Source organism: Apodemus sylvaticus, chromosome 9 (assembly GCF_947179515.1).
Source record: "Apodemus sylvaticus chromosome 9, mApoSyl1.1, whole genome shotgun sequence".
NCBI classification, from domain to species: domain Eukaryota; kingdom Metazoa; phylum Chordata; class Mammalia; order Rodentia; family Muridae; genus Apodemus; species Apodemus sylvaticus.
Genome location: NC_067480.1, coordinates 66,102,849 through 66,130,440, shown reverse-complemented (window position 1 = coordinate 66,130,440; position 27,592 = coordinate 66,102,849). Strand labels below are relative to the sequence as shown.

At 42.6% G+C, this 27,592-nt stretch overlaps 1 protein-coding gene across 1 annotated transcript in view; it reads left to right on the top strand.

The window, feature by feature from the left end:
* Inpp1 (inositol polyphosphate-1-phosphatase) overlaps positions 1-24,478 on the top strand; it is a 33,754-nt gene extending 9,276 nt beyond the window's left edge. The window contains exons 2-6 of the mRNA XM_052192602.1: positions 10,876-11,123; positions 13,298-13,358; positions 14,970-15,170; positions 17,950-18,124; positions 19,455-24,478. Coding sequence (XP_052048562.1) covers positions 10,920-11,123; positions 13,298-13,358; positions 14,970-15,170; positions 17,950-18,124; positions 19,455-20,004 — 1,191 coding nt within the window. The 5' untranslated portion in view covers positions 10,876-10,919 and the 3' untranslated portion in view covers positions 20,005-24,478. The remainder of the gene's footprint in view (positions 1-10,875; positions 11,124-13,297; positions 13,359-14,969; positions 15,171-17,949; positions 18,125-19,454) is intronic.
* The last annotated feature ends 3,114 nt before the right edge of the window (positions 24,479-27,592 follow it).

Sequence of the window (27,592 nt, the reverse complement as noted above, 5' to 3'; positions counted from 1 at the left end):
ATCTCAGTACCTTGTGTTGCCCCTCTGCTCCATCAGGGAGCAAAAATGGAGGCGGGAGTCACTCCAAATGCTGATCACCTCTTAGGACACAGGGCGCACGACCAGCTGGCAAATAGATGAACCGCCGATCTGCCCAGGTCCTGGGTGCAAGCAGACCCCAAATGGTTTGCTTCCCTAGAGATCTTAAACTCGGGATATCTCAATACACGGTGTTGCCAGTCTGCTCTGTCAGGGAGCAAAGATGGCAACCAGATGTATGCAATGTTAATCAAGTCTTTTTATATTATTAAGCTTTTCCTTTAGTGGATTTTTAAAAAGATAGTCTTATATAATCCAGGATGCCTCAAGCATGTAGCTGAGGTTGGTCTTGAACTGATTCTCCTTCTTTTTTTCTTCTTTCCCCTCCAGAGTCCTTCATTGTTGCTGTTATGTATGTGTGGTACATTTGTATGTAAAAGTTCCAGTGTGTGTGCACATATATGTGTGCTCATTCATGGAAACCAGAGATTGACTTCAGGTGTCATCTTCAACTATTCTCCAACTTAATTTTTGAGACAGGGTCTCACTGAACCTGAGCTCCCCAATTCAGTGACACTTGCTGCAGGTCCTAGGAGCTCTCTGCTCCCAGTGTTGGAATTATAGGCAAGCCCAGCTTTTTATGTGGGTACCAAGAATTAGAATTCAGTTCCTCATGCTTGCACAACAGATATGTTACTGAAGCAGTCATCTTCCTGACCTTATTAATGCATAATTAATAAATGCATCTTTAATTTACAATGACCAATAGTCCATAGGAAGCATTGCACTGATACTATCATATAGCAGATATTTGTTACCTCTTTCTGATGAAAGAAGGAAGTCAGCATGCAATTTCAAATAATTTATTTATAGCTTTTGCTGAAAGGACTTACCAACCTGTCAAAAAAAAAGCTATACTTGATCATAAAAATAAAACAAACAATATAGAATAATAATATCTATTAAGGTTGGTTATCACAATAAGGAATGTATTCAAATTTATTTTCCTTTCCATTCCTCCATCCTTCTTTCCTTCCTTCCTTTCTTCCTCCATTGTTAGAAAGGGAGATGAATTGCATGCTGGGTTTCACCTTAAACAAATTCTTTTTTCTGATTTTTGGATATAGGGTTTCTCTGTGTCTGCTCCCAAGTGTTGGGGTTAAAGGTGAGGGACACCATCCCAGGCTTACAGCTGAATACTTTAAATCTCTAAAATTAATTATGTAAGTTTGAACTAATTTAGCTAATTTTACCAGTGATATTCAAATGTATGCTTTAAATAAGGTAACAATGGTAATCTTCCCATTGGTATAGTTAACCAGTGGAGGAAACTAAAATGACCAAATCTTAATTTTGCTTAAGGAAAATATAACTTGATAAAAGGTGATGGCCTAGTTTTGCATTTCTGGAGAAAAACTTAGGGTTTCCCTCAGGCTAGGCAAGTGTGGTAACCCTGAGATACACTCCCAGTCATTATGTCCCATGTTTAATGAAGTTTATCACAAAAACAAGTTAACTTACTATTTTGATGATTTATTACCTAAATTAAGGATAAGCTACCTATAAATGAGACAGTATAATTTCATATTCTGGTTCAGTGCTCAAGAAATGTAGTTCATTTATTTGCCATCCAATGAGAGCTGTTTTATTTTCTTACAATCAATTTGGAATGTATGTAGACTTTCCTGTAAAAAAAATATGGCCCGTGTGCCTAACAGCTCCTGGGTAGTGCTGATAAAATCCAAGTATGCTAAACACCAAGGCAAGGGCAGAGTCTGTGCTGATAACTAGGGAAATTCATCAGTCACCACTTATTGAACACCTGAGTATGCCCTGAGAGTTCTAAGAAATCACATGTTTTCAGTATCTTGCCAAACAGAACACAGATAGTAAACAAATGTGTAGTGTGTTTGGGATTTAGGTTAGAGATACATCACACTCCTGTTCTTCTCAGCCCAGGACCAGAGCTGAAGGATTCAGAAATGGCTCTGCTATAGGCTTTTTTCTTTACATACATGTATTAAACACACACACACACACACACACACACACACACACACACACTGACACACAAACACACATGCACAGCTACCTTAGTTAATGGTAGAATGCTTTGTAAGCTGCCTCTGTGTTGTTGCTTGTTGTAGGCATTCATTGCCACTGCTGTGTGAATGCTATGTACTTGGCTTCATTTTATTATTGGTGGCTATTTGAGTTATTGCCAGTGCTCATTGGAAGAACTGTGTTCATGAATACTCTTTTTTTTAAGATCTATTTATTATATGTAAGTACACTGCAGCTCTCTTCAGACACACCAGAAGAGGGCGTCAGATCTCATTACGGATGGTTGTGAGCTGGGATTTGAACTCAGGACCTTTGGAAGAGCAGTCAGTGCCCTTAACCCCACTAAGCCATCTCTCCAGCCCTTTCATGAATACTCTTGAGCACATCTTTTATTTTATTTTATTTTAATGTTTTTATTTTCTATATTCTTGGTTTACATTCCAAATGATTTCCCCTTTCCCGGATCCTCCCTCCCCATATGTCCCATAAACCTTCTTCTCTCCATCCATTCTCTGATCACCTCCCTCCTTTTTCTCTGTCCTTATATTCCCCTCCAATGCTAGGTCAATCCTTTCCAGGATCAGGACCCTCTCCGTACTTCTTCATGGGAGTCATTTGTTATGCGATTTGTGCCTTGGGTATTCAGGGCTTCTGGGCTAATTAATATCCACTTATCAGAGATTCCATGTGTATTCTTTTGTGATTGGGTTACCTCACTTAGGATGATATTTTCCAGATCAAACCATTTGCCTAAAAATTTTGTGAATTCATTGTTTCTAATTGCTGAGTAGTATTCCATTGTGTAAATATACCACATTTTCTGTATCCATTCCTCCTTTGAGGGGCATCTGGGTTCTTTCCAGCTTCTGGCTATTATAAATAAGGCTGCTATGAACATAATGGAGCATGTGTCTTTATTGCATGCTGGGGAATCCTTTGGGTATATGCCCAGGAGAGGTATAGCAGGGTCCTCCGGGAGCACATCTTTTAATGCATATATTATTTGGTATATGTGAACAAGGGAAATTGCTGGATTGGGGATTATGTTTACATTCAACAAACCAGAATGATTTTCCAGGAAGTTGCACTAGCACCATTCATGCTATCACTGTTTAAGAGATCATTGTTCTATGCCTTCATGGAGATGCAGACTTTTCAGTCTTTTTAATGCCAGTCTCACTGGACATGTGTTAATGCTGACATTCACTGGAAAAATAACAATTGCACCATATTGGACCAAATTTAAAGCAAGAGCTATTAAATACTGACAAGACATGGATTTTGGTCAGGACATTTCCTAGAATTTCCCAGCTGAATGTCTCTGAGATATATGACCCAGGGATTTATAAAGACTAACCTATAGGCTACCATACTCTCCTACGAAGCTTGTAATTTTCCAAGAACCTACAACTTCCAGAATTCCAGGAAGTTACCTGGTTCTCCTGCAGGTGGGACTTACAGGTTAGTTTTGGGAGTTCCACATGTAATGGAATTCTACCTTCCTTCCTGGTAGAGTTTCTCACCTGTTTATTGACCATTTGTTGTCAGAGATTGGGTATCTTTTATGAGGTGCTTATTTAATGTTCTTGCCCTTGACCAAATTCCAAGAGTGGTAGACACTTAAAGGGGCAGAGAGAGAGAGAGAGAGAGAGGAGAGCCTGTGAACCAGGTAGAATGGCACATTCAGGTCACAGAACAGGCAGTCCCACATTGTAATGCTGGCTTCTGACAAAGTTCAACCAGAAAAAGACATAAATCTGGTGAAGCTTGTGGTTCAGTGTCTTCAGGCCCAGGAAGCCCGGTGGGCAATTGACCATCCTCCATGAGCATCAGCCCAGTTACTATTAACAACTTGTACACAAGATTGTACCCTGTTCTAAAATTCCTGGGGTATGGCTTCTGCTCCCCTGCCCCCTTTTTAATTTTTTTTAAATATTTATTCTGTGTGGCAATGTTTTGCTTGAATATATGTGTGGGTGCTACATACATGCTTGGTGCCTGTGGAGGTCAAAGCAGAGTATCTGATTCCTTGAAACTGGAGGTATGGATATTTGGTTGTAACCCATGGTATCTACCCATGTGGGTGCTGGGAATTGAACCCAGGTCCTCTTAATCCTTAAGCCATCACTGGCCCTGGCCCTTTCTCTTTTTCCAGGACAACCTCTTATCATTAAGCCCCAAATACAGCAAAAGGGCAGAGTCTACCTCCCCAAAATAGCAGTGTGAACTGAGCAGAGCCTTGGCCACACCTTGGCATTCTTCATGCTAAGGGGACTCCTGGATAGTTGGACTCCTTTGAGAGAAATCATAACAGGCACCCTTTTATAAGCCACCCAGGTGCTCTATGGGCCCCAAGTCTTTTCTCCTTCAGCCATAGCTGTCTGTCGAGCCGGGCATCTGTATAGCTGGTTCAGATCACCGTTGCTTGGGAGGTAGTTAAAAGAGTGACTAGGGTGTTGAGTGGTGTGGGGTTGGGACACAGTCGGTGTATAAGAGGCCTCTGCAGACTCAGTGTCAGAAGGAGGGACTAGCAACAGAGACACCATGAGCTGTTCAGCTGTTTGTGAGAGCTGCCCGTTTTGTGGAGGACCCTCATAGACATGAAGTCTTGTGCTTCTGTTGCTGTGAACAACAAAGAGGCACAACCAGCTTCTGGCGCAGCCAGGGTCTTCTCATGAGAACAGACCCCTGGGCTCTAGAATCCTCACAGAGTTCCCTAACAATGCATGCCCTTCAAAGAAAACTGTCTCTCCCAGGCCACCCTCAGATGGTTTGACATGAGGCCAGAGTCTCCACATGGTATCCAGGAGCCAGAGTTTCCACCCATAACTCAGAAACTGAAGTGATTAGATCTGGCCTACATAAAGGGACTTTATTCTGGGTTGTTCAAAGCATTACAAATAGTTCCCAGGCTCTGGGATTTAATGAACTAGTAAATTTTAAGTGAAGGTTTCAGTGACCCACATAACTCGCCTGCCTCATGCTTTCTCAAGGAAGAACATATGACTGTGGTGTCTGTGAGCTTGTACTTAAAACTCAGAGCTGCCATTGAGTACCTGCTGTATGCAGGTGCCTTTTCAGATACCTCATTTCATCTTCAGACACCACTGCGAGGTAAGTTTATCCTCCAGTTGCAGGTGAGGAGAGGCTCAGAGAGGCTGAGTAAATTATCAGATGGCATACATCTAGGTTGCAGCCAAACTGGGTTTAGAATCCAGGTCGATTTGATTGCAAAGCTTGTTGTGCCTTTCACATTATATTTCTCATTGCCTCTTAAATTTGTGTCAAGTATTCTGATAATTTTAGTTTTCATACTGGGGATCAAACTCAGAGCTCATGCATGCTAGTCAAGTACTCTACTGCTGTGTGCTCCATCCCTAGACTCTGATCTTGTAAATAAGGCTTTTTGTTTTGGATTTATTTTTAGGGGGTGGGTTGCATTTGTGTGTGTGTGTGTGTGTGTGTGTGTGTGTGTGTGTGTGTGTACGCCTGTAAGTACAGGAGCATGGGGAAATCAAAGGACAACTTTGGGTGTTTTCTGTTACTCTCTACCCTACCCTTTGAGACAGGGTCTCTCAATGAATCTTGAGCTGTCTGGTTCCACTTGTCTGCCTGACCATTAAGTTCCAGGAATTCACCTGTGTCTGCTATCTGTCCCCTACAAGCTAGGGTAATAGGCACACAGCATCATGCTGGGCTTTCTGAATGCTGAGGACCAAAATTCAGCTTTTGTGTGGCAAGCATCTACAGACTGAGTCAGTCCAGTCCCCACTCTGGATTGTTTGCTTGTTTTTTGAGTTTTGTTTTTGACTGTCCTATTTTCATTTTTCTTTCAATATTTTTTCCAACTAGACTTGAAAATCTTGCCAAAGCCAGAGATTCTAATTCTAACATTGTGACACATTTTTATGTCTATATATGCTTATATGTAGTGGTATTTGTGTGCTATGTGTGAAGAATGAAGTTTCTCCCAGGCCTTTTTTTGCTGAGCCATGGCTTGGTAGATTGTTACAGAACAAGGCTTGTGATGAAGATGTTATCTCTGTGTCCCTAGTTGGGTGCTGCTATGGGCTGGACGCTAGAGTTGCAGCTAGCTGGAAAATTTGTCTCACAGAAATAAACTTCTTGAGCACATAAATGAAGAAGAAAATGTATCCTATTTTTACTATCTAGCCAGAAAGTAAAGGACAGAGGGGTGGGTTGTGTTGGCCTCTCTCTGGAGAGGTGCTAAGAATGGGGCAGGGCTCCTCTAAAACTGGAATATTAAAGTCCTGATCCCAATACCTCAGAATGTGACAGTGCCTTTACCCACCCTTTTGCCCCTAGGTTCAATCAACCCTGAATTGGAAATATTTGACTAATGTGTGTATGGGTTGAACACACACAACTGCTTCCCTGTCATTATTTCCTGAATACAGTTGGACATCTATTTATTCACAGTGAGCTAGATTGTTAGTAATCTAGAGATGATTTAAAGTATCAGGGGATGCGCCTAGGTTCTATGCAAATATTGAGCCATTTTACATGAAGACCCGAGCACACATGTACTTTGGTGTCTGTAGAAAGCCAGGACTCCCTGAGAACACTGAGAAATGCCTGTTTGGAGGAAGGATCTCTCTAGAGGTGGCATGAGGTCACATGGGTGGGTCCTAGTACAGTCTGACTAAGTCATTATAAGAGGAGGAAGACATGTCAGGATCGAATGCCCACAAAGGAGAGGCCAGGTGAGGACACAGAGGATGGTGAGAAAACAGGTTTCTGACCTGGAGGCCACCCAGTCTTAAACAGCAAATAAATGGAAGAAGAATTAGGGATTTGTCATGATGGAAGCCTCTGTCTGTCTCCATCACCAGTACCATGCAGATGGTTTAGAGGGACATCATTGCTCTGTGAACAGGTCCCTGGTAAGGCACCCGAGGAAAGGGCTTTCCTGAGGGTAAAAGGGAAGCCAACTGCCAATTAAATAGTGACAAACTGAGCTCAAGGCAAGCCTGAGCTACATAGTGAGACCCTCACAAAAATCCAAAAGCCAGGAATGTAGCTTAGTACAGAGTATTTATCAGGCATGCTTATGTCTTTATTTTAATAATAGAAGTGCATGCATGTGCATATATGTACACACACACACACACACACACCTTCCTAAAAATAAAAGCAGCCACTATCAACAACAGACTTGCCTAACCTTGAACATGAATCATCTCCCCTGTAAGGTTTCACTAAGGTTCCTCCCATTGCTGCCAACCGGCCTCCAATAGAGGCTGTATAAAGTGAGTAAGGCAAATAAGTTAAATTTGCTTCTTAAAGTGATTTGAAAGAATAATTTCAAATTTTGTGCCAGCGTTGCCCCTTAATTCTTTTCATAAACAACGTGTCTCAAGAATTCCAGGTATGGGTGAAGTGCCCAAGGCTATTCTCTTGCATGAATGAGCTTAAGATAACTGTGATAAGAAAGTAACTTTCTGAGACCCATAAAGGTGAGTTTGGGAGAATGAGCTTTCCTTCCAGAAAGCAGTAGGTCAACCATCTAATTAGAAAGTCGTACTTTGAGACAAAGGACTTTCTATGCTGATCCAGCTGGCCTCAAACTCTTGGCCCTACGCCACCTCCCTGCCTCCATCTCTCCCAGGCGAGGACCACAGAATTGGAACACTGCTGGGAATTTAGAAAGTTCTGTGTGTAGGCTGTAGGAGGTTGTTTTCTGGAGATCAGGGACTCCAGAGAAAGGAAGTGAGCTGAAGAAGTGCTATGCTGGTTACGCTGTCTGGAGAAAGTCTCAACTGAAATTGGGCAAGGAACTTGGAGTGACCTAGGCCAGAAGAAAAAGAGGGTACAGTTGACACAGTAGGGTGACTCAGGACCTGAAAACTCAGATGCGGAACAATGAATTTCTAGAGCCCAGCCCCCTGGTGCATCACAGTCTGCAGTTCACCACTGCATGCTCCCTCCTCTTGGCCCAAGTTCCTGTACTTGCTACATCTTGAACTTGTACCTTCTGCTTAGGTAGGGAAAGCGACCATTACTAGAAGTCAGGACCAGAGTGGAGGAACTCAGGTTCCCAGAGATGGCTGTGTGGAAACTTATCCAGTATTTTCTTACCCAGAAGCTTACAGTATTTTCTTTTCAGATAAAAAAAGATGCGCACGCGTGTGTGTGTGTGTGGGGGGGGTGATAAAGAGTAGAATTAATGCTGTTGAATGTAATAACTTGCTCAAGTCCTGTGTCCCCTTGTTGCTTCTAAATGAGAAGGAACTTATATACCCTTAGTTCATTGGCTCTTTGCTCTTACAGTGACGCAGAATGTTTGCTAATAAATCAAAGTCAAGGTCACTACATTTCTACTCTTGTGGCTCGTGCGCTGCTGAGAGTAAAAGGGACTACTGAGACTACGCATGCGTCTCTGTGTTCTATGACATCATTTGTGGCAAGAATTTAATGGATGCAGTAAATTATTTCTGAGTTCAAGTGGTTTTGCTATATGAATGCTACTTTTCTTTTTAAAGATTTATTTTATTTATTATATGCAAGTACACTGTAGCTGTCTTCAGACACTCCAGAAGAGGGCGTCAGATCTCATTATAGATGGTTATGAGCCACCTTGTGGTTGCTGGGATTTGAACTCAGGACCTTCGGAAGAGCAATCAGTACTCTTAACCGCTGAGCCATCTCTCCAGCCCAAGTGTTACTTTTCTTAATGTATAGGTCCAGAACAAAGTAAAGGAACCTTCTTTTTTTTTCTTTTTTTTTTTAAAGATTTATTTTTTTATTTATTGTTATATGTAAGTACACTGTAGCTGTCTTCAGACACACCAGAAGAGGGCATCTGATTTCATTACGGATGGTTGTGAGCCACCATGTGGTTGCTGGGATTTGAACTCAGGACCTTCGGAAGAGCAGTTAGTGTTCTTACCCACTGAGCCATCTCTCCAGCCCCGTAAAGGAACCTTCTAACAGGTTTGAATCTGGAAATAAAGGGCTTTTAAGGAGCTGTGGTTGCTTGCATTCTCCAGTATTATCCTGTAGATCTGACAACGTGAGAGCGAACCTGCCTTAAAAGCAAAACCAAACATGTCTGCTTAAAGTCTTTCCTGGAATCCTGTGTGCTGCTAGGGTCAGTGAGTTAGCAGCTGTCTACTACTGCCCTCCAGAGACGACTGCTTGCAGTAATGCAACTGCAGGAGTGAGAAGGGACATCTATCTCCCTGTGTTGGTCACCTTTCCTTCATTTGTGTTGAGGAATATATTTATTTTTTTCAGGAAGTCCACCATAAGAAAGCTAATTGTTTTTGAGCAAACTTAAGACAAACAGGCTATCACAGCTCACCACACCCTCACATCAGTGTTTTCAGCTGAGTGGTTCCCAGCCTCAAGTTTCTCTTCATAGAGGAAACTGCTGTGATAATAAAGAACCTTGATGTGGGGTGTGAGCAATTCTGAGCCCCATGTTTTAGTCTTGTGTAACCTTTTTTAGAAGTTACTCAACTCCCTAAGCTTCAGGTTCCAAGCTGTATGTCACACAGGGTGGGGTAATGCTCACAATAAAGGAAGTAGAATGATTCACACTTTGAACAAGAAGAGTACCACAGAAGCATTTTGATAGGAGCCAGGTGTGGTGCGCACACCTTTAGTCCTAGCATTTAGGAGGCAGAGGCAGATGGATCTCTTGAGTTCCAGGCTACCCTGGTCTACAGAGTGAGTTCCAGGAAAGCCAAGGCTACAAAAAAAGAAAGAAAAACAGGAAGAACAGTGTAGGCATACTCCATGGCTCTCAGAACGCAGAACTTCCCAAGTCCAACAAGGTGCAAGTGCCCTTGCTTTGGTGTGTAGGCTAGTACTGGGTGACAGATGGAATATGTCACTGGAATATTTTAGTGGAGTTGGCTGTGAGATGCTTTATAGTGCTTGCCCAAGAGTGGCCTCAGAGTCTGGAAGACACGATGCGTGCTGCCCATCCACTTAGCACATGAATCTAGCAGCATGAATGTCGTCCCCCCACCATTCTCACAGAGAAGAGAATTGCCTCAACGCTCCGGGAAAGCTGTGTTATGATTAGGGTCCTTGTAAGAATCCGCCTTCCTCTGACGTTGTGATACTCGGTCTTGCTATGGCCCTATAACATAAGTTTGGGTTTTGTTTTTTTTTTTTAAGATTTATTTATTTATTATATGTAAGTACACTGTAGCTGTCTTCAGACACTTCAGAAGAGGGCATCATATCTAGTTACTGTGGTGATGGTTGTGAGCCACCATGTGGTTGCTGGAATTTGAACTCGGGACCTTCTGATGATCAGTCAGTGAGTGCTCTTAACCACTGAGCCATCTTGCCAGCCCAACATAAATTCTTTTTTTTTTTTTTTTTTTAGGTTTTTTGGATTTGGTTTTTTCGAGACAGGGTTTCTCTGTGTAGCCCTGGCTGTCCTGGAACTCACTCTGTAGACCAGGCTGCCCTCGAACTCAGAAATCCGCCTGCCTCTGACTCCCAGAGTGCTGGGATTACAGGAGTGTGCCACCACCGCCCGGCTGCAACATAAATTCTTATTCAAAAATTTTTTTCTTTTTCTTTCACTGAAAATTCAGTTCTTTGGGAGTGTACTTGCTTTACAAGATTTTGAGAAATAAGTTTGTTTCAGTATTTAGAGTGTAACTTCAGTCTTGCATGCTGAAAACGTGCTGTGATTCACTAGCAGGTCAGCCTCACTGACAGGCGCTGCCAGCTATGCGTGAGTGGGAGAGGCACCCTGACATCACTCACTCTCTGAACTGCTTTCTCTTTCATATTCTCGTGTTCTTGCAGCTGAGAGCCAGAGGGTGGGGAAGGCTGAGACGCAGGCTTTAGAAATGTCAGACATCCTCCTGGAACTGCTCCGTGTCTCCGAGAAGGCCGCGAACATCGCCAGGGCGTGCCGGCAGCAGGAGGCTCTCTTCCAGCTGCTCATCGAGGAGAAGAAAGGTGCAGAGAAGAATAAGAAGTTTGCTGCAGATTTCAAGACCCTGGCGGATGTGCTGGTGCAGGAAGTTATAAAACAGGACATGGAGAACAAGGTAAGAGGTCAGGCCACGGAGCTGCAGGACACCTGCCTCCGCGCCTCCTCTGGTCTCCTCAGAATAAACAGCAAGCCTTCCACTGAGTCCTGTGCTCTCTTAGATTCAAACAAACATCTTGTGGCCCTGCCTTAGTTTCATTACAGTATTAAAATGGTCTTTGCAGGAAACCACTGAGGCATAGAAAAGCAAACAGGATGAGGGCGCTCAGACTCCTAACCTGAGCATATAGTATTGATCCTTTCACTTATTGATGGGTTTCTTGTTAATAAATAATATATGCTCTCTGCACCAGAGCACACTAAACTGCATGCCAAGGATCACCGAAGCTTCTCTCTGTGTTCATGGTCTGATTCACTTATTTCACAGCAGTGTTTGGCTTCTCAGCTAAATCATTGATCTAATGTTTTGCCTTGGTTATTGGCTTGGAATTAGGTGAAATCTCCCTTTATTCTACTATAAAAATATGGCCATGACAAACAGTGATTGTGATTCTATGTGTGGAACTGGCTAGAAAAAGCCAGGATTCTGGAGCGGTAGAAGTAACACCAGCAGGCATAGAAGTGCTCGCCGAGGGCCAGGCCTCACGCATGTGAGCTATAAGAAGTCTGTAAGGTTAGAGCCATTGTTCTGGGATGAGGCAGGCACAGAGAGCAGGAATAAGTTGCCCGAATTTACACAGCACAGCATGACAGCTCGAGTTCTCGAACACAGGAAATAGTTCCTGAGTCTGTGTCCTTGGGAATTCTGTTGTCTTTTATATGACTCCCCCAGCCTCTTTTTTTGTTTTTAATTTGGGAGGATGTAGCTTTATGATAGAAAATAATATAAAACATTTCAATATCTTTATAGATCTTTTTAAACCTGAGGACTACTATAGAAGTCAGTAAAATCTTGATCACCAGTGTGAGAAGGGAATACATTAATTATATAAAATCTCCATAGACTATATTTTCTTCATGCCCTTTACTTTGGTGAGATAAATGGAGGAAGCTTATTGTCTGTTGTTACTAATGGAGACATTTGGACACAAAGGCTGGCTGGGCAGCTGGGTTGGATATATGTCAACATTACTTTTATGGGTTAATATGTGCCCCTAAACAATAGAACAAGCCCCAGCAATTGTTCATGAAGTCATGGCAGAATTTATGAAACAAATACTTTCCATTCCAACTGCTTTAGATATTTCTATGTCAGGCCCCCTCTGTCTGCATTCCTCTGAACAGTTCTGTGAGCAGGGGTGGGGGCTGGAGAACTGGCAGGTTGCCAGCTCTTGTAGGCCTGTGCTCTTCTGCAAAAGAGGAAAAAGAGTAGCCGTGTTGTGGCCGTTGGTGGGTTGACCCTCTGGGATGGGCGAGTTTACGGATGTCAACCAGTTCCTTCCCGAAAACAGCGGCAACATCTGAGTCAGCAGGATTTTGAGAGGTGGGGGGAAGTCTTCTGAGGAGTGAACTGTGTTTATCTGAGCATGAAACAGAGATGAGAGAGGTTACTACAGCCTTTCTCTTCTTTCTTCTTCTTGTTCTCTTTTCTGGCATCTAACCTGAAAGGTAATGATACACGTGACAGGCACAGAGATGTACCTGAAAATGGAAATAAAACCTGAGACTGCCTTCCAGTCTCTTCACTCCACCTTTAGATTATTTTAGGAACTGGGGAGATGGCTTAGTGGTTAAGAGCACTGGCTGTTCTTCCAGAGAAACTGAGTTAGATTCGAAGCACCCACGTGGCATCTTGTAATCATCTAATGAGGTCCAGTGCCCTCCTCTGGTGTGACATACATGAAGACAAAGTACCCATATACATAATATATATACATACATAAATAAATCTGTTTTTAAAAAGTAAATTATTTTTTTGGGACTTGAGCATTCACAGGGTAATGTTAGGAGCAGAATTAATGTATATCCCCAGGTCTGGGGCTCTCCAGCAGAAAGCTGAAAGGACTTAAGGAAGCCGGTACTCAGCCATTGAGTAAACTTTCTAAACTGGCAAAGGAACAGGAAAATATTAGAAAACTAAACACAGAACCAAACTGACTTAGTTCCATGTCTTCTACAGCTTGTAATGGATGTTTTTGAGTTTCAAATCTTAATATATTCATGGGACTGATTGTGGAGGTGGGGTTTGCTATCATTTTGTTTTTTGTTTTTGTCAAACTCTGACTCATTCAGTTTCCAGGCTTGGGGGAAAAAGTTTTTGGAGAAGAATCCAATGAGTTTACAAATGATTTGGGTAAGTATAAGAATCTTACTGTGTTATGTAATAATTATCCTATTGTTCTAATCTCTAACTCAGATCAAAACATAAATCAATGCTAGGAAGCCTATGAGATAAAGAGCGTAGCATGCTTAAATATGAAGCTTTATCTAGACTCTGCCTCAGAATGTCATGACATTTAAGTTAGAGAGAAGTGAGGTGGTTTCTTGGAATAATTCAGCAGCCCATGAATCATTCTAAATTTAAATTGCAGCATTTTAATGACATGGCCTTTGGGAAAATCCTATAGCCTTTTGACAATCTAATGTGATCATTGGTGGTATTGGTTCATCTACATGGTTGAGCAGATAGTGTCTGGGCGGATTTAAGTCCATTTGGGGAGCCCGGGACTCTACAGCTCTCTGCTGGGTGTAGCAGATACCTCAGTCCTGGAATAATGTATGGTATTGCTCCAGTCTGAATCCCCAGAACCCCCCAAACAAGCAAACACCAGGAGTTATTACTGTGAGCTGTAAGCTGTGCTGATTCTATAAGATCTTAGACTTTCTTGAAAATTCAGGAAATACATCCAGGTGGTGTCTGAAGTATTTCCAAAGAGCTCACAGGTGCTGCTGGTTGGAACTGCTGGGGTAGGTAGGCGTGTGGGTCTGCGACCCCCTTTCCCCCTTTTCTTTAAGAAGGTCTCCCAGGGTAGCACAGACGGCCTTGAACACATACAAGCCTTCCTCTAAGTTTTGGGGTTATAGGAGTGTGCAACCACGGTCAACTCAGCTGTCACTTTTTACTATTGATCTGTCATACCATTTAATTCTGTGGAGACAGTGGCCCAAACTGACTTTCTAATTGCTGTGTAGTCAAGGCTAGACCTAAAATCCTATTCCTCTGACATCCACCTCCAAAGTGCTGGGGTTTTAGGTATGGCTACTATGTCCAGCTAACTTTGCCTATTTTTCCAGCCTCATCTTTCTCTTCTCCCGGGAGGCTGGCAGCCAGACTCACCAGGTGCCCAAAGTGCATATATTTCGGGCGTCTTTGTTTCCATTGGAGAGGTAGCTAGCTAACACCTGTTTTTCAGCTGCTATCAGAGGAGAGTTTTTGTGTCATTTGAAGTTTTATTGCATTCAAAGATTACTATGTTTTATTTGATATTACAGAACATAAGCAATATTTTTGTTAAAAGCAGTATTACAGAAGGAAGTAGAAGCATTTCCATATGTGGATAAAATCTGCCTGTTCTTTTCAATAACATTCTGAAATGGACAAGTCAACATAAGCGCTTGAAAAGTCAGAGGCAAAACTAAAGAACAGACTGATCGTCAAAGGCTGCAGCTCCCTAAATAGAATGCAGAACGTTGTCCACGTAGACCTTTTTCTGGGCAGCAGGCTGAGTCTTGGGACTTAGTCTCTCCGCTGAGTTGAAGGGTGTGGAGCCACCAGTATCCACAGCCGTTGTCAAGTACGGCTGGAAATCCTGGCAATTGGCAAGGTTTCGGGAACCATTGCTATGGTACCTAACCTAAGGGTTCAGCCCCGCTGCCTGTCCCCCTCCCCGCTGACTGCCGCCGCCCACTGTTCCTTCTCCCAGAACGCCCGAGAAGCAGTGGCTCCAGTTTGTCTTTATTCTAGGGGAAAAGATCACAGTGGAACTGCAGTCCACGGAGGAGGAGACAGCAGAACTTCTCAGCAGAGTCCTTAATGGCAACATGCTGGCATCGGAGGCACTGGCTAAGGTGGTTCACGAGGATGTGGACTTCACTGACCCCACTGTGGAGGCCCTGGACATCAGCATCCCACAGGAGATTCTTGGGATTTGGGTGGATCCCATCGGTAAGTGTAGGCTGCCCCATGTGCATTTTCTCCTTTGTTCTAGCCCAGAGTGTTCTTCTAGAGGGTCAGGGCAGCTCAAAGAAGTAGAGACTCCTGGAAGAATATTGTTTTGGGTTTTGTTTTGTTTTTGTTTTTAGAATTTCATGCATGTATACAGTGAAATGTGCTCATATCCCCAGTTCTTCCCAGACTTCCCCAACATGTTCCCCTCCCAATTTCATGTCTTCATTTTACTTTGGAAACTCACAAAGTCCAATTACTGCTGCCCAACTAGGTACATGAGTGTGGGGATGGCACATGGGAGCAACCTTTCCAAAAACAATAGTTTTCCCTCCCCTAATAGCCAACTGCCAACAGCTCCTCATTGGCCCCTCCCCACGTGCTGGGAGTTTGGCTAGCTTGATCCCATGAGAGTTTACATCAGTGGCCACTGCTGCTGTGAGGTTATGAGTGCCTTAGCCATGTCATGTCCAGAGAAGTTTATTATTATTATTATTATTATTATTATTATTATTATTATTATTATTTTCTTTACTTGTATTTTATGTGTATGGAATTAGCCAAAAATACCCATACATTATGTGTGTGCAGTAGATGTAGAGGCCAGAACAGGGCATCAGATATCCTGGGGCTGGAGTTACACACTCCAGTTGTGAGATACACACACACACACACACACACACACACACACACACAGGTATGCATACACAGTGTGAACTAACTAATCTGTAAGTGACTTCAGACTGGCCAATCAGTGAGACCTTGACGTGACAGCATCGAGAGACAGCTTCCTGCCATATGTGAGTACAGTCCGATCTTCAGCTTTCCAAACACTAAGCCCAAATCTAACTTTAAATCATTGGTCACTCATTCAGTTAGGTACCAGTCAAGACCCAAGGTCAAGCCAAACAGCTGAATGTGACTTGGGCAATTTGCAAGCCGATATAAAACTTATTAAATTCTTGTTCTTTTGTGGTAGAATTGCAATTATAATGTGTTGCTTTTTAGATGTAGCCCCTTTCCTCAGTGGCACTATCAAAGTCCTAGGAGCAAAGTCTCCTCACTTTGCTATCGCCTTGGTAAATTCTGCTTCCGACACTGAAAGTTCTCATTATCCTGAGCCAGACAACTGTGTTAGCACCTATCCTGCATGTGCATTGACACAACACAGCATGACATCAGATAGCTGCATAACATTCAGTGTATTCTATATGAACACTAGGAATTTTCTCCAAATCTCTGGTCATGAAAGGGTAAATTAATATCTATTACAATTCTGAGGGACAGTGATCCTACTTCTACCCTGAAGAGACGTTTGTCATCTCTCTGGGTCACTAGCCAGACATATCTTTCCTACTTCTACCCTGAAGAGACGTTTGTCATCTCTCTGGGTCACTAGCCAGACATATCTTTCATGGTGTGCTAGTTCATGGGATGGAAAAGTACAATAGAATGAATAGATATTACAAAGCAAATTTATTAGATTGGTAGAGACTGAGTAGTCCAGCAATGGCTGCCACACACTGGAGAGTATGCTGGATACCTCAATAGTCCAACTCTGAGCGTCTGGGGAGTTCCTGGAAACCACTGGTCTTTAGACCCTGTTGGAAGCCCAGAGAAGCTTAGGTTCCGACCTCAGTGAAGGATGCCAGCAGCAGCAGCACCAGCACCAGCAGCAGCAGCAGTACCAGCAGCAGAGTAGGTGCTTGTAGCAGCAAGGAGGAAAGCAGACAGGCAAAACCAGCACTGTTTTTCTTCAGACCTCTTTACAGCTAGGCTACTGGAAGGTGCCACTCCCTCTGCAGGAGGATCATACCCACCCTCAAGTAATGTTCCCAACAAATATCTTCACAGACCCATGCCTCTTAGTTGATCCCCAATCCAGTTAACTTGACAACCAAGATCAACCCTCACAAGCACTGTTAACTTCTTCTCTGTTATGTTGGCTTCGTTATCTCCTTTCTTGCATCTTGGGGAGGCAGATGATAACAGTAATAATAGGCCATCTCAGGTCTGAAGGATTCCTAGAAGGCTTTTCCATCTCAGACGTTTCCTCTGATTACTAAGTTCTTAAAAAACAAATAAACAAACAAAAAACCCTACCACAGTTTTCAGCCAACCCTACCACAGTTTTCAGCCAACCCTACCACAGTTTACCAGCTAAAGGCATTTTTAAAAGTGTGTGCATGTGCTCCTGTGCACAGGGCACATACAGGCCAGACTTGTACACTCGTTCCTTTCCCACCTAACTTGAAGCTCACTGGTTCTGTCAGACTGGCTGTCCAGCAAACCCCAGGGATCCTTTTGCCTCTGCCTCCTCCACACTGGGATTTTTAAGTGTACTTTGCCCCACATCCTACACTGGTGCTGCAAATCCAAACTCAAGTCCTCACACTGTTAAATCAATTACTTTATCCACTGAGTCATCTCCCCCAGCCCTAACTGCCCTTGTAGAATCATGATATACGAGGTGCTGTGCTAGATTCCACAGGATTATAATTGTGTTCTCAGCTTCAGGAGGCAGAGGGAAGAAGGTCTCCAGGTAGAGACCAGACTGTGCTACATAGAAACCCTATTTCAACACATTAAAACAATTTTTAAAGTTCTGATACACTCAGAGAATGAAGCACAAGCAGCTTAAGGCCGAGTGTTCAAATGCGAAATGCCCAGAGGTGAAATCTGATTGGCTACTGAATTAGAAGGGAACTTACACAGGGCAAAGTTCCTAGAGAGTCAGCACTACCTCTCAACAACCTGTGCATTTGCTTCATTTTTTCAGATTCAACCTATCAGTATATTAAAGGTTCTGCCAATGTTAAATCCAACCAAGGAGTTTTCCCCAGTGGACTTCAGTGCGTGACCATTTTGATTGGGGTCTATGACCTGCAGACAGGCCTGCCCCTCATGGGAGTCATCAATCAGCCTTTCGTGTCCCAAAACCTCACTACTTTAAGGTAAAAGATGGACGTTTTCAGGTTTGATCGTCTAGCTCAGCTTTGCTTCTTAGGATTGTCGCTGTGCATGGCGTTCCCATGAGTGGATTCGGTGGGGCCTTCCCACTGTCAGTCCACAGGACTGGATTAAAATGCCTTCTGTCTTCAGTCCTAGAGTTGCCATAGTCTTGTTAGGGTTTAAGTACACACTGATATTTTAAAAGAAATTAATACTGTCTTGAAGAAATCATGGCTTCGCATTTGAGATATAGCAATCCTACTCCTGTTTCTAAAATTCACTCTAAACCACACATGCAGATTATGCTGTGCAGTGTCTTCAGAGCCACAGGAACAGGGAAGACACCACCACTGTGTTGCCACTGTTCTGTGTTATGATAGGAGAAGTACAGAACAACATGTTCAGTGGAATGATTGAGAGATGTCGTCAGGATCGACTCTGCCAGGGTCAGCTCTCTCCTGCCTTTGTACTGACTTGGTCACAGCCTGGAGAATGGCCGGGCGCCTCTGGGCTGAAGCACTGACTCCAGGGCCCAGTGAATTCCAACAGAGACAGTATCTTTTGCACTCCTTTGTCTCTGTCACATAGGACTGTCTTCTAATTAATCTTCATCTTACTTACTTCAGATAAGGATGGAATTAAATTTAAAGCCTCTGGAATTTATTCTGGTTTTCTTCAAACCAAATATGTTTTGGTAATGTTTTAAAAGGTCATTAAAACTGGGCATGGAGATACACACGTGTAAGCCCAGCACTCCAGAGACTGATACTCCAGAGACACGACTGGAAGGCCAGCTTCAGGGGGTCACGGATTCAGGGGAGAGCCCCTGGGTTTGAATGCAGGGTGCACCCCTTAAGGATCCAGGTGGCCTTAGCAAGTGATATGCTTTCCTCACCCCCTAGCCTCTCATTTGTAAGTAGAGTACCTGACTTTCTGAGGGGAAGTGGAGAAACAAAGTTGCTATCTATTGTTGCCAAAAATAACATGAATCTACACTTGGTGTTAAAAGTGGAAGTGAATCAGAATAAGGAGGAGAAAGCCAGTGACAGGAGGCCTGCAAGAGAAACTGTGAGGGGGCTTAGAAGACTAGGATGCTCATCTCTTTCCCTTTGAGACTTTACATAACAAAAGCAGTACTTAACTTTGCCATAGTTTTTAGAGGTCAGAAACTGCATCGGTACTGGATATGAGAGTGCCCTAAAATGTTAGCGCTGTAACAGCGACTGCATGCTCAAGTCTTGTTTATAGGTCAGAAGCATTAAAACTCATTTTGCTTTGAGGCATTTGGGTAAAACAAACATGCTAATCAGCACCTGAAACTGTCTCCTGCAGGTGGAAGGGACAGTGCTACTGGGGCCTTTCTTACATGGAGACCAACATCCATTCCCTGCAGCTTGCCTTCTCTAAAAGCGACAGTGAAACCCAAACGGAGAACCCCGACGGGGAGTTCTCCAGCCCCTTTTCTGCAGTCATCAGTACCAGCGAAAAGGACACCATCAAAGCTGCTCTATCACGCGTGTGCGGAGGCAGCGTCTTCCCAGCGGCGGGGGCCGGCTACAAGAGCCTCTGTGTTGTCCAGGGCTTGGCTGACATTTACATCTTCTCAGAGGACACCACATACAAGTGGGACTCCTGTGCGGCTCACGCCATTCTGAGGGCCATGGGTGGGGGCATTGTAGACATGAAAGCGTGCTTAGAGAGAAGTCCAGACATGGGGCTGGATTTGCCACAGCTGCTGTATCACATGGAAAACAAAGGTGCTTCTGGGGTGGATCTCTGGGCCAACAAGGGAGGGCTGATAGCGTACAGGTCCCGGAGTCGGCTGGATATCTTCCTGAGCCGCCTCATCCAAAACCTCGGGCCTCTAAAGACACAAACATAGGACTCTGATCTCAGGGCCCTTAAGCCGAACTGAATCTTTTCCTGTTATATCTATCTCTTGAAGATAGTGTTATCCCATTGGTTAATATTCACCTTCCTGTTTTGAGGAACATTTTCCCATTATGTGTTCATAATGTGAATTTCAGTAAGTTAATGGCATTTGTGTCACAGTTAAGTTGGTATACGATATTGTTATATGAATATTGTGCTGTTGTTGTTGCTTGGAACCCTTCAATAAAATACCAAGGGAGGAGAAAAAAAAGTACAGTTCAAGTAGAATGACTAAATCCCCAGCAGTTTGGGATCCAGGCTTGGGTATCCATGGGTTTAGCCTGAGGCAGAAGATTTAGAACCATGGATTTGAATACTATAGCTAAGTTCATGTACTTTCAATACTTTCCTTGAGTTTCTTATAAAAAAGAAGGCTGGGCACTGAGGGCTTCCACCCACTGAAGCAGAGTCAGAGTTAGAATTAAGGAAACAAAAAGGAAAAACATACAGACGAGAAAGAAGACAGAGCATGTAATAGGTGGTTGGTAGGTAGAAAGAATGGAAGAAAGAAAGAAGAAAGGAAGATACATACACATACATACATATATACATATATACATACATATATGCATATACACATACATATATGCATACATACATATATACATATACATACATATATTCATATATACATACATATATGCATACATACATATATATATATACATATATACATATATAATATATACATATATAATACATACATAGGCAGGTGGTAGATGCTTGGTAGATAGAAAGAAAGAAAGATACATCCATACATACTTAGGCAGGCAGGTAATACATGGTTGGTAGAAAGATAGGTGGATAGCTATCTAGCTAGCTACATACATACATACATACATACATACATACATACCATACATACATACATACATACATAGGCAGGCAGGTGATAGATGGAAGATAGATAGATAGATAGATAGATAGATAGATAGATAGATAATACATACATACATACATACATACATAGGCAGGCAGGTGATAGATGGAAGATAGATAGATAGATAGATAGATAGATAGATAGATAGATAGATAGATAGATAATACATACATACATACCATACATACATACATACATACATAGGCAGGCAGGTGATAGATGGAAGATAGATAGATAGATAGATAGATAGATAGATAGATAGATAGATAGATCATACATACAAACATGCATACATACGTACATACATACATATATACATACATACATACTTAGGCAGGTGACAGATGGTAAAGCATAGGCAAAGCAGAAGGGGGTGAATCAAAGAGCTTCCTATATGTTTTGCATATTTACTACTCTCCACAGCAATAGCAATACAACCTTCTGTTTGCCGGGGCTAATTTCTCTTAGAGCTGTGCACAGACCACATGTGCAATGTTCTTTAGCAGCTCAGGTAACCCAGGGAGTGTCACCTGGGGGGCTTCAGTCCCTCCTGTCCTCTGGGTACTAATGACTGTCTTTGTAGCATCCTCATGGTCACAGATTATTGGCAATAAGTCAAGTGTATTTATTTCTTCTCTTGTTCTTCAACTCAAGAAATGAATTGACAAGTAATTTATGTATATTATGTCGTACATGTATGATGCTTTGAAACATGCTACATTGAGCTATTATCTCACCTTTTGTGATGAGGACATTTACAAGCCATTGCTAGCAATCATGCAGTGTATGCCTCACTGTTAGCTATAGTCACCACGTTGGACAGTAGATCTCTTGACGTTTTCTTCTAACTGAAATCCTGTTTTCTTTTATCAATATCTTGCTAACTCCCTCCTATATTGGGACTCTCTCAGATGTGCCAATGATTTAAATAATGACATAGAGACTTTTTAATATTCTAAGGCGTAGGCCTTTCAGCTCCTCTAGCCTGACTAGTCCTGGCACTATGCCCTAATCATATGGCCAGCTCTGCCTCTCTGCTCTGCTCTCTGGTCCACTGTTCAGCTCATATCAGCTGGCTGAATCTCCTGCCTCTGACTCTTCTCCCAGTATCCCTCTTTCTACCCAAAAGATCTGCTCTCCACTTCCTGCCCAAGTATTGACTAGCAGATCTTTATTACAGCCAGTAAGATACATTTCACCTTCAACAGGTGAGGAAGAATGAGTAGTTACAAACTATGAGACCCATGATGGGCCAAAGAAATAACCATACCAAGACCCTGCCAGTGCAGAATTAACAGTTGACTCTACAGAGACACTCCTTCACACAGTGTTACTCCTGTTCCCCCCTGACTCAGCCTTTAGTAATCAACATTCTACTCTTTGCTTTTGAGTGAGTTCTTTAGAGCAGTGAGAATCTAGCTCTAGAATGACAAAACTCTAATCAGTCGCCTTGTGGGACCTGAAACATCCACCAATGGGCACTTAGGGTGATGGTGCCATAGTCCTGGCTGCTCCACCCACCGCTGTGATAAACGTGGAGCAGATGCTTCTTTCACATGCAGTAACCATCACTGTCAGAACTTAGTGTCATGCAGCAGAGCCATTAGTGATGCAGATCCAGCTTTAAAAGTCTACTCTGGGCTCTGGACTGAAGTCTTGTAGGCTGTGTATTTCTGTTACTATTCTTTTTTATTTGAAACAGGGTTTCATTGTGTAGCTTTGGCTGTCTTGGAATCTGCTCTGCACACCAGGCTGGGCTGGAACTCAGAGATTCCAAGTACTGGGATTAAAGGTGTGTGCCAACATGGCCCAGCTCTGTTATGAATTTTAAAGGTTGATTTGAAGATAAGTTGATTCTTCACAAAACAGATAATAAATTAAAACTCAGGAACGTGCTCCCATATGCACTAGCATGAAGAAATTACATGTGTTTCAAGAGCAAGCAATGTTAGTATGAACATCATAAGAGTATATAGTCAATAACATACAGTAAAAGCGGACACCTTCATAGAGATTTGAATGGACAGTTTCCCAATTACAAAGAGAGAAAAAATCCCAAAGAGAAGAGAGAGACAATACATTTTAGATACAACTGGCCTTTATTTGTGCCACAAACTTGTAACCACAAACTTAAGCAATGTTAGATGTAAAATGCTTTTTAATTTAAATTGTACTGAATATGTAAGAAGTTTTCATGTCAGTGTTTTCCAGATACTATGGTAGAGCACCTATTATACATGCATACCTACATACATACATGCATACATCATACATACACACACAAATACATGCACACATACATGCTTACAATTTACATTGAATTTAGGTTTTTATAGGTGATGTGAATACTGGTGCTCAGGAGAAAGTTAAATAGATTACATGCAAATCTTCTGTCATTTTACACAATGAACTCAAGCATGTGAGAACTTGAGTCTCGGCGGTTGCTTTCTAAAGCCATTTGCAGGAAGTCTGGGGCAAGATCATTTGGTATTCTTGTCATTTTCTTCTATTTCTACAACTGTTTTATATTCAATATTTTTATGAGTCCCATTATCATTACCTACAGAAGTCTTCAATTCTTTTCAAACTCAAGTTTCATTATTTTCCATTATGTTTAATCTATGAACTCTCTCTGTCTGTCTGTCTGTCTGTCTGTGTGTGTATGTGTGTGTGTGTGAGAGAGAGACAGAGACAGAGACAGAGAGACAAGAGCGGGGGTGGGGGTGGGGGGAGAGAGCTGTATGTTCTCATACATGGAGGATGCCAGGACACTGGATGTCTCCCTCTCTCACCTGCTCTTGTTGCTTTAAGACAGTTGCACTGAATCAGAAGGTCAGCATTTTAGCTAGGCTGACTGGCCAGAGAGTTCTCATGATCTGCCTGTCTCATCCCTACAATGATGAAGTTACAAGCATTCACAGCTATGCCTGAGTCCAGGTTTTCAAACTTGGATCCTAATGCTAAGTCCTTACTCTATTACTCTGAGCTGTCTCCCTAGCCCTTCAACTTGATTATTAAAAGGAAAGACAGAACACAGAGCTTTAGAAGAAGTCAGTAGCTCTTGATACCAGTCAACTCACTTGATGGGCGTAAAAGTTTGTGTACCACAAAAAAGGAGTTCTTTAGAGTGGCTTCTCTTGGCCACATAGGTCAGGCAGCTTATGCATGGATCAATGCATCTTACAAGAAAAATGGGCATATTAACCTTCCAAGTCACTTAAATAGTCAGTGCCAAAGGGACTGTCCACCAAAATCACCTCCAGAGACTCAAGTCAATGTCTCTCATGACCTCTACTTTATCCAGTCATTCAGCAACCATCTTGGCTGCACTTAGACATTTTATGGAGAAACCCTTCTACTCCTCACCCTAATCCGAATCATTGCAATAAACTATGCATTTGCTTCCGTGTCTTAACTTTTCAGTTGGGAAGAACTCTGTAAGCAATCAGGTCTGTTTGTTCAAAACATTCCACGTGGCTCATCTGTCAGCCAAATACTGTAAATGATTTATCCTTTCTATAAATGTAAACAGTGAATTAATCTGGCAACTGTATTTTTTTTTACTTTATGCTAATCTCATTAACCACCCAGAGAAACCAATATTTATTTAAAACTGCACCTCAGTAGTTGAGCACAGTTAAAAATGAGCTGCCATGGCCTTCTATGCTCACCTGGCTGCCTCCCAGCCCCACCCCGTGACACTTGCATATTATTATGGATCTTGCTCTTTAGGCTTAAGATGCCCTTCTGTGATCTCTTTCCAGACTCCTTCCTCCTGGCTGATCTGAATCTCCCTCTCTCCCCTCTACTTCCTCTGGTTGGTGGACATCCCGCCCTATTATGCCTACATTTCCCCCTTTTGCCTATTAAGAGGCCTTTTTATTATAATAATAATAAACAACCTACAGTAGGACCAATTATGAAACAATTATGAAAAATATTAGGTAAAAGTTAAATTCACAATTTTCAGTCTATTATTTTTGCCAACCATATAAAATATTCTGCCACTCATCTTATTTTGGTGAATTCAGAGTTCTATATCTGAACCACTTTTTAATCTTAAAATCTTTTTAGACTAGAACATCTTCTTAAATCCTAAACAAGCCATTGCTAGACCCCGGAAAGTCTGATTGTTACCTGTATGTTTTATTTCTTTGAAGTCATCAATTTCAATATATATATATATATATATATATATATCTAACTATGATGTTTTATATTTTGTTCCTTTTGGTTTTAGCACAAATTATGACTTGTAAACAATTTTGCCTGGTTGGGAGGTCTGGTTTGGTTTGAGTTTGGCTTCTGCCTTTTCACTATCAGAACTGCCTAGTTCTTTTGGCTAACAGAGAAGAGGGGTTTTTACCCCCTATTAAAAATGGGGTGCAGAGTTAAACAAAGAATTCTCAACTGAAGAACTTCGGATGGCGGAGAAGCATCTTAAAAAATGCTCAACTTCATTAGTCATTAGGGAAATGCAAATCAAAACAACCCTGAGATTTCACCTTACACCAGTCAGAATGGCTAAGATTAAAAATTCAGGAGACAGCAGGTGTTGGAGACGGTTGTGGAGAAAGAGGAACACTCCTCCACTGCTGGTGGGGTTGCAAATTGGTACAACCACTCTGGAAGTCAGTCTGGCAGTTCCTCCGAAAATTGGGCACCTCACTTCCAGAAGATCCTGCTATACCACTCCTGGGCATATACCCAGAGGATTCTCCAGCATGTAATAAGGATACATGCTCTACTATGTTCATAGCAGCCCTATTTATAATTGCCAGATGCTGGAAAGAACCCAGGTATCCCTCAACAGAAGAGTGGATGCAAAAAATGTGGTATATCTACACAATGGAGTACTATTCAGCCATTAGAAACAATGAATTCATGAAATTCTTAGGCAAATGGATGGAGCTAGAGAACATCATACTAAGTGAGGTAACCCAGACTCAAAAGGTGAATCATAGTATGCACTCATTAATAAGTGAATATTAACCTAGAAAACTGGAATACCCAAAACATAATCCACACATCAAATGAGGTACAAGAAGAAAGGAAGAGTGGCCCCCTGTTCTGGAAAGACTCAGTGAAGCAGTATTCTGCAAAACCAGAACGGGGAAGTGGGAAGGGGTGGGTGGGAGGACACGGGGAGAGAAGGGGGCTTGCGAGACTTTCGGGGAGTGGGGGGCTAGAAAAGGGGAAATCATTTGAACTGTAAATAAAAAATATATCGAATAAAAAAAAAGAGGGGTTTTTACCCTCCGCCTTTTACCTGTAACTTGGAATATCTTACTGGATCCTAATTCCTCATCCACTCTGGGAAGTTGTAGGGTTAAATGTGTTGGCTTCTCTTATCAGCACTGTCAGACCAGGAGGAGCCCCTTTGGTCAGGTCTAATAAGCTGGTTCTTCCCCACAAAGGTAGAACCTGGCCTGAGAGATTTGACAATTTGGTCAGCTTCCCAAGGCTTTCATAACCCAGGCAGTGGCCAGAAAAGCTAAAGATTTACTAAGTAACCTTTCCTATGTAAATAGCAGGGACTTTCTTTGCTATTCCCTGTTTAACTCCTCCCTCTTGGCCTCAGGCCAGTGCTTTGAAATTTCTCTGGACTTGAGGAGGTGCATGTGGCTCTGGCCTAAGATCCCCCTCCCATGGTTTTCCCAGGTCTAAGTTCTTTACTGGATTTACTCTTCCAGGTGGCAGGCTCAGCCTGTCCTTTGGAGAAAATCTCAGAGAGATAACCTTTGCTAAACTGTCTTTAGTCTCAGGGAATGTTAGTTTGAGCTTTTCTTCTGGAACATTTTATTTTAAAGCCTGAATATGAACTTTAAGAGTATGGATGGGCTGGGGAGATGGCTCAGCGGTTATGAGCGCTGACCGCTCTCCAGAGTTCCTAAGTTCAATTCCGAGTAACCACACGGTGGCTCAGAACTATCTATAATGGGATCTGGAGCCACCTTCTGCTGTGTCTCTGAACATAGCCACTTCTGTGGGGAGCACATCCAGGGTTAACTTTGGCTAGTTTCTTGCTTGTGATTAATAATGAATGAGTCGGCTGACTTCTGTCTTTGTTTTTACTTAAGACATGTGTTATATAGTCTGCCAAGTTCCTCTCCTTACACACATGTCCTTGAGAGACTGTCCAAGCCTGAAGGAAATGGCCTTGGTCAAACATAGGTACTGTGTGCCATAAACTCACCGTGTAAGTGGTTGTGGCTAGTGCTCAACTTTCTGGACTGGGCCATGCTTTGCGTTGCTCGCCTTTAAAGCACACTGAGAGAATATCCTGGGTGTCGGCAGTCTGTCTAAGCTCCACCCCACAGTTACCTGGCAGTAGCCAGGTATGCTCCACCCCACAGTTACCTGGCAACAGCTAGGTATGCCTGACTCACTACAAAAGGGCCTGTTTGCTCCTTCCTCACTCTCTTGTTCTCTTGCTCCCTTGTTCTTCCCTCCCTGCCATTCCCTCCCTCTCTCTCCACGTGCTCATAGATGGCTTCTCTTCTCTTCTCTTCTCTTCTCTTCTCTTCTCTTCTCTTCTCTTCTCTTCTCTTCTCTTCTCTTCTCTTCTCTTCTCTTCTTTCCTTTCCTCTATCTCTCCCTCCCCCTCCCTCCCTCCCTCTCTCTGTTCCCCTTTCTCTGCCTCTTCTATCCTCTTAAT